Source organism: Hibiscus syriacus, unplaced genomic scaffold, assembly GCF_006381635.1.
Source record: "Hibiscus syriacus cultivar Baekdansim isolate YM2019G1 unplaced genomic scaffold, ASM638163v2 tig00110403_pilon, whole genome shotgun sequence".
In the NCBI taxonomy this organism is placed as follows: Eukaryota; Viridiplantae; Streptophyta; class Magnoliopsida; order Malvales; family Malvaceae; genus Hibiscus; species Hibiscus syriacus.
In genome coordinates this window covers 1,112,926-1,120,042 of record NW_024062723.1, presented here as the reverse complement: position 1 = coordinate 1,120,042, position 7,117 = coordinate 1,112,926, and the positions used below count along the sequence as shown (strand labels likewise).

Sequence of the window (7,117 nt, the reverse complement as noted above, 5' to 3'; positions counted from 1 at the left end):
TAATTAAATTTTACTCTCTTATTTTATTTATTGTATTTTAATTTTTTTCAATTTTCTAATTGAACTTAACACATTGAGTTTTTTGTCACTCAGCCGTTAAATAGTTAACGACATTAAAATGGACAGTTATATAGATGCAAAAAGATGTAGTTTTGGTAAAAAATTTTAGTTTTTCAAAATGGTATCATTTTTAACGTTGTTGACTATTAAACGGCGGAGTAATCAAAATAGGATAGAGTAAAATTCAATGACAAAATAAACTTAAAATGTATTAAGTTCAGTGAAGAAATTGAAAACTTTCAAAGTTCAATAAATAAAATAAGAGGAAGAGTAAAGTTAAATGATGAAATTTGTAATTTACCCATTAAATTTTTTTACATGGATAATATAATATATAAAATTAAAAAAAAATATCAAACTGAATTTAAACTTTAAAAAGTTAAAATCCAAACCTAACTAACTTATAAATTAACCTAATTTTTACTTTAAATTCATTATTTGACTAACAAATTTTGAAAATTATAGAAAGACCAATAGATTAAATTACTATTATTTTCATCTAACTTTTAAAATTTTAAATTAATTCTCAATAAGTTGATTTTCGGTTCAAGGAAAAATCCTTATATAAGTATAAATCATATATTTCAAAGGCTTAAATTATATTCATTTAATAATTTTAAATAATATTTTGTTTTAAAATAATATAAATATAATAGATGTCACTTAACAATTCTTTTAACAATAGACATATAAAAATTTAATAAAAATATTAAACATCTATTTTTAATAAAAAAATTATTTAGATACTAAAAAATAATATAATATATATTTCGGTGCCTAAAATAGACTAAACCTACTTAAAATTAAGGAGAGCGGAAAAATAACTTCCGTCATCATTTAATACTCCTTTTTCAACCACTACTGTCCTCTGTTTCTTCCCCCCTGTCACACTGTCTTTTGTTTTCGTTTAAATATCGTGACAGAGACAGAGACAGAGACATAGACAGAGAGAATTCCAGCTTCAATGGAGAAGGAGAAGAAAGCAAAGGAAACTGAAGAAAATCACGAAGAAGAAGAAGAAGAAGAAATAGAATTCAAAGACTGTGAAAATGAAGGCCAAGAGGAAGAGCAAAAGGAATCCATTGGCGATGAGGTAGAACGAAGCAAAAATCGGTATCATGAGAGCTCTCGCCGAAAGAGAAGACCCATCTGCTAAGGTACCCTTTTTTTGTTGTTTTTTCAACTTTTTTGACTCTGGGTTTCTCTTTTAAGTACCCAGATTTTGACTTCACTTGAGTCTTGTTGGTTTTCAAAAAAGGATGCTGATGATTTTATGATCCGGAGATTCCTTCGAGCTCGTGATTTGGATATAGAGAAAGCAACCGCCATGTTCTTGAAGTACTTAAGCTGGAGAAGAACGTTTTTGCCCAAAGGATTCGTATCCGAATCGGAGATTTCAACTCAATTAGCTGATAACAAGCTTTGTATGCAAGGGGTTGATAAACAGGGTCGGCCTATTGTTGTTACCTTTGGGGGTCGACATAAGCCCACCAAAGGAAACCTGGAGGAAGTCAAACGTTTGTTTTCTTTTATGCATTTGTTGTTTAACAGATTCCCCAGAATTTTGCAGCTTCTATTTTGTTCTGTCTCTTGCCATTTTATCTTGAAGGCGCAGATTTTTGGACTCACCTTGTGATATGGCTTACTTTGCAGGCTTCGTTGTGTATGGTTTAGAGAAAATTTGTGCCAGGTATACAGCTTTATCCTACTTTAGCTATGAGTGTCCGACGGAGTTTTGAATAAGATAGAGCTCAAGCGAATTTGTTAGTTGTGAGTATCGGATCATAAGAGTATGTTTCGACTTTTGTTCGAGTGAACCAGACCCGAATTATTAGAACTTGTGATGTGAAACTGTTTGCTTATGATTAGCCAGACCCTCATATATATCCCCATGGATCACCATGGGAAATGAGAAAGGTCCGTGATCATGAATGCATATGAACTGCTTCGAACCGAGATGTATAGTTGAGTTTTGTTATATGCCAACATGGCCAAACATGCTTATATTCTATCCTTTTTGTGTTCTAGAATGCCAAAAGGACAAGAGAAGTTTGTGGCAATTGGTGATCTCGAAGGATGGGGATACTCGAACAGTGATATTCGTGCATATTTGGCATCTCTATCAATTCTCCAGGTTTGTTCTTCAAACGTCTAGTGGTCATTGAAGATCAAATGCATTACATGTTACATCAGATGACTTTTACAGAACTCTTCCATCTCGGTCTATATTTCTCCGACTCTTCATTTTTGTTGAAGTCCGTGTTTGTGATTACAGGATTGCTACCCGGAGAGGCTTGGGAAATTGCTTATTGTTCATGCGCCCTACATATTCATGACTTCCTGGAAGGTTGTTTACCCATTCATCGACAGCCGAACCAAGAAGAAGGTAAAAGCCTTGCTATGTCACCTTGATTTACTGTGCTCCGACTTTTCATTTTTCTTGAAATACTCATGCATGACTCTTATAGCGTATATAATCCTTCAATGACCCTCAAAACACTTGGAAATCTTGGAAAATTCGAATCAATCCGTATACTCGTGAACAACGAGGGTGTTGGTTCGGATGTCCTCGAAAACCACTCTGATTCCCCCCGATTTCCTTCATTTTTTGCAGATTGTTTTTGTTGAGAACAAAAAGCTGAAATCCACTTTGCTCAAGGACATTGATGAAAGCCAACTTCCAGATATATATGGAGGTAAATTGCCATTGGTTCCTATTGAGGAATGCTAACTTGACCCCCTAGTTTCCTTCTTTACTTGCACTACAGGCTACAGCTTGTATATTGAGATTATATTGACAATATGCACTCTTTGGATATTTATGCGGTTTAAATTAATATTAAAATCATATCCTATTTATTTAACTATTTTTTCACGAATAATCGATTCATGTAGTCGATATAGTATCGGTATCGGTCGATATATATCGATTTTTATCGGATTATATTGATTTTACTAGTTCAATATCAGTCGTATTGGCGTGTACAGGTTGAAGTAAATATTTTTTTTTGAAAAAAAAGTCACTTATTTGTAGGTCTGTAACCGACGTTGAGCGAACTATTCGTAAACCGTTTGACGAAAGTTCGTTTATATTCTTTTATTTATTAAACGAACGAACATGAATAAGATTTTATGTTCGTTTAATTAAATGAACGAACATGAACAAAAAATTTGTTTGTTCATTTACGTTCGTGAACGTTCGATCATTTATTTGTTTGTGTTCTCCAGACCCGTTCGAAATATTATGGTTTAATAAATTTTAACCTTTAATCCAATAATATTTTTAAACTCAATTAATTATTAATTTATTTCTATATGAACTAAATTTGATCAAATTATAAAGATTAAATCTACAAACAATACAAAAAAATACTCTATCTATTTAGTAACTCATATTTATATATAATATAAAATATTAAAAAAATGTCAAAAAAATTCTGAAATAATACGCCGAAAACACGTCACTATCAATTTCAATATCACCGACACGTGTTAAATAAAATTCTGTGGCGCTGGTGGTCACATGGATGTACATGGCGTGTAACAATGGCTACCTTGTTAAAGGAATAGCCATTTGTAAAATCTTCAGCTTGATTCAAGCTGGTACACAGAGATGCACAGAAGCCGGATTTTAATCCGATTCGGATCGGATAAAAACCGATCCAGTTTTTTCTCCCAACCCAAAAACCGAATTTTAAAAAAATATATTCGGATCCTAACCGGTTTAGAGGGTCGAATGGTGTAACCGGTTTCGGTTTGCAAAAAATCGGTTTTTAAAAAAAAACCGGATTTTTTCGGATAAAAAACCGGGTTTTTATCCGATTTGAAAAAAACCGGTTTTTAATCCGGCAAAAAAACCGGTCGTTCAATTTTTTCTCAAACCGGTTATACTATCCGGTTTTTAAATATCCGATCTGGTTTAAAAAAAACCGATTTTTCCAGAATCCGGTTTCGGATATTTTTTACCCAAAATCGGATATTCGGATTTTTTGTGCACCACTACTTGTACACGCCAATATTCCAAGTGTTGTCCCCTTCATCACCACAATTCCGGTTTTTTGCCAATTCGATCCAAAAATTTTATATTCTCCATCCGACCGAGCTCAAAAAATATATTCTCCACCTAATTTTGATCCGATCCAATTTTTTAAAATATATATTCGACCTGACTCAACTCAACCAGATATAAAATAAGAACTTAATTTAAAATGATAAAAAAATTAATGAAATTACACTATTATATTCGGGTCGTGTCGGAGTTGTTCACCCTCCAACCGAACCCAATCTCACCCTTTAAAAAATCCGATCCGATCTGACCTGAACATGATTTTTTTAAAAAGAAATCGACCCTATCAGATCAGGTCAAACCCGTCGAAATAGAGTTAAATTGCCGTCTCTAGACCTAACTTATGTACTAGGAACAACGGTTTGCTACGCTATTTAAATTTAGATGTGAATATCGAATATTATTAAAAAGAAAAACAATAAATCTTGTTTTCATTATTCAGAACATTGGCTCATCTTAAAGCAAACAGCAGATACAAAATCCATAATAACCGAATAAATCGAATGCAATCCTCTTGTGCAGAGAAAAATCATGTTATGACAATTTGCAGCAAGACTATTGTTGCACACAAAAGAGAAAAGGTTTTGGCATAATTCTCACCCGATTAGCAACTTGTTCTCTTCCAAGAAGCTGTATGTGGGTACCTCTAGATTGTATGGTGCCGGCCCTTTGCGGATCCTACCAGACACGTCATAATGTGAGCCATGGCATGGACAGAACCAGCCACCATAGTCGCCAGCGTTTGGCAGGGGAATGCACCCCAAATGGGTGCAAACACCTACGACGACAAGCCATTCTGGATTCTTAACCCTGACTGCATCCTCTTGTGGATCACGAAGGGATGCAATGTCGACGTTGTTAGCCGTCTTGATGTCCTCTTCGGTTCTACGTCTGATAAAAACAGGCTTTCCTCTCCACTTGACGGTAACAGTACTCCCGGGCTCTATGCTAGAAAGGTCAACCTCAAGGGAAGCGAGGGCAAGGACATCTTTGCTGGCAGACATGCTCAGAACGAACTTGAGGACCAGAAGACGGATCAAAGAGGCATAAACAAACCTGCCACCGGTCAAGACGAAATAAGCAAAAGCACGCTTGCTGGGATCACCAGGTGGAAACCGCTCATGATTATACTCGTCATAAACGATCTTCAAAGTAGGGTTCTTCACAGCTGCCACAGTAGCAGGGAGATCTGAGATCATTCCCATATCATGTCCTCGGCTGAGGGAATCCGAAGAAAAACCTGGAAAATGGTAAAATAACTGTCATATGCTATTACAAAAGCACATGTACTTATTACAACAGATCAACCAACACAACTAAACCATACATGTCATCACTCGAGGTCAAGTAGCATAGTCTCGCATATCAAAAACCTCAACATAGTTTTATCTTCAAAGAACTAACATCCTAAATGGCACATGAGTTAATTGAACTCGTGATCATTTACTAAAAATTTGAATAGTTAACGTGAAATATAACAGTGGCTTGAAATGTGCAAATTCTCCGTCTTTGCGCATATATGAGTGGCTGCTCCACTGCTTCTCACTTATGCAGGCAAAGGATCACAAATCTCTTTACATTTTTAATTTTACTCATTTCCATTGCATAAAAAAGCACAATGTAGCTGCTTAATTTAATAAAAGCATAAATGAATGGTATAATCTTCACATACGAAAAACTGAAACAAAATAAACATCAAATTTCTTCAACACCAGAAGCTATAAATGCAATCATCAGTGCATATCATACAAATTCGGTCTGAAATCATTTTCCAGATATAATAAGGAATCTAGTAATAAATAGAAATATAAAAATCCAAAAAGACAGGTTATTGAATCTATATTCTTTAACTTCGACGCAATTAGAGAAATCACAAAATCTAGCATATCATCACAAACGCTACTATCTCATCGATAAGAATAGAGAAATAATACAGAAGAAATCAAACGGAAACCTATAAATAACGAAAGGAAAAAATAAAATGGAGAAAATTGACCTCTGATTAGATTCGGAAGCTGCGAGTTGAAGGAGAAATGAGAAAGAGAGGGAACCGATCTGGAAATGGAAGGCGATTCAGAACAGGCGGCGGGATTGTTTGGATAGAGAGCGGTGGAGGACCGCAATGGAAGAGAGCAGAATTTTCTCCCTGCAACTCTTAGCATCTTTGGATCTTGTTTGATTGCTTAGGGTTTCGATGGGAAAATTTTCTCTTCTCTGAAACTTTAATGCATTTTCAAGAGGCAATGAAACGACATGTCGTTTTTCTTATTGTTTTGACTGTTGAAAAGCTACGGTGTCGTTTCGAAGCCGAATGAACGAGCTTAAGAGACCAGGTCATAGAGGTGGCTGGGCCAGTTCGGGCTACTGAATAAACGGAAATTATTACTGAATTAAGGTGAAATGACTTTTTTATCATTAAACTTTTAACGATTATAAAATTATTATAAAATAATGTTATATTTTTAACTAATTTATGAATTATTTTATAAAAAGTTCAAATTTAATGAGTATTTTATAATAGTTTAATAAAGTTCAACAATTTGATTAGTGACTATTTATAAATTTTACCCGTGACTTAATTGATAATTTGCAACATTTTATGTATCACGTGTTCGTATTTAGAAGCCAACTATTGAATAAAAAAATTATTACATTAATGACAAAGGCGCAAATCTTTAAAGTTATAGGGGATTAAAACAACAAATTTAGGTGATTTCTGTTGTACTTAACTCTTACAGTATTTACATTACACTAAAGTTTTCATGCTATTGTCACAAACCGCAAGCCCACAACTGAGATTAGCACACGAGAAGTATCCCAAGAGTACTTAGGTGACGTTTTGGACCTTCCTGGACCCATGAAGACTAGCCCATTCCATGGAGATTAATAGCATTGCACATTTATGGCAGGAGAATCCTTGGTTTAATGCAAAATCCTCATGATTCTTTCCATAAACTTTGTAATATTTTATCTAAGGCAACATATAACTAG

At 34.4% G+C, this 7,117-nt stretch overlaps 2 protein-coding genes across 2 annotated transcripts; one reads left to right on the top strand and one right to left on the bottom strand.

Annotated features, from left to right (window-relative positions):
- The first annotated feature begins 950 nt into the window (after positions 1–950).
- LOC120123848 (phosphatidylinositol transfer protein 3-like) lies at positions 951–2,857 on the top strand. Its single transcript, XM_039142661.1, has 6 exons — positions 951–1,217; positions 1,319–1,577; positions 1,714–1,750; positions 2,089–2,194; positions 2,336–2,446; positions 2,675–2,857. The coding sequence occupies exons 1-6, from the start codon at positions 1,179–1,181 to the stop codon at positions 2,789–2,791; spliced, it is 669 nt and encodes a 222-aa protein (XP_038998592.1). The 5' UTR covers positions 951–1,178; the 3' UTR covers positions 2,792–2,857.
- A 1,702-nt stretch (positions 2,858–4,559) lies between these two features.
- LOC120123783 (cytochrome b-c1 complex subunit Rieske-4, mitochondrial-like) lies at positions 4,560–6,376 on the bottom strand. The gene is made up of 2 exons (XM_039142610.1): positions 6,123–6,376; positions 4,560–5,366 (listed from the first exon to the last, which is right to left on the bottom strand). Exons 1-2 carry the CDS (start codon positions 6,286–6,288, stop codon positions 4,723–4,725), a joined length of 810 nt encoding a protein of 269 aa, XP_038998541.1. The 5' UTR covers positions 6,289–6,376; the 3' UTR covers positions 4,560–4,722.
- Positions 6,377–7,117: the final 741 nt, after the last annotated feature.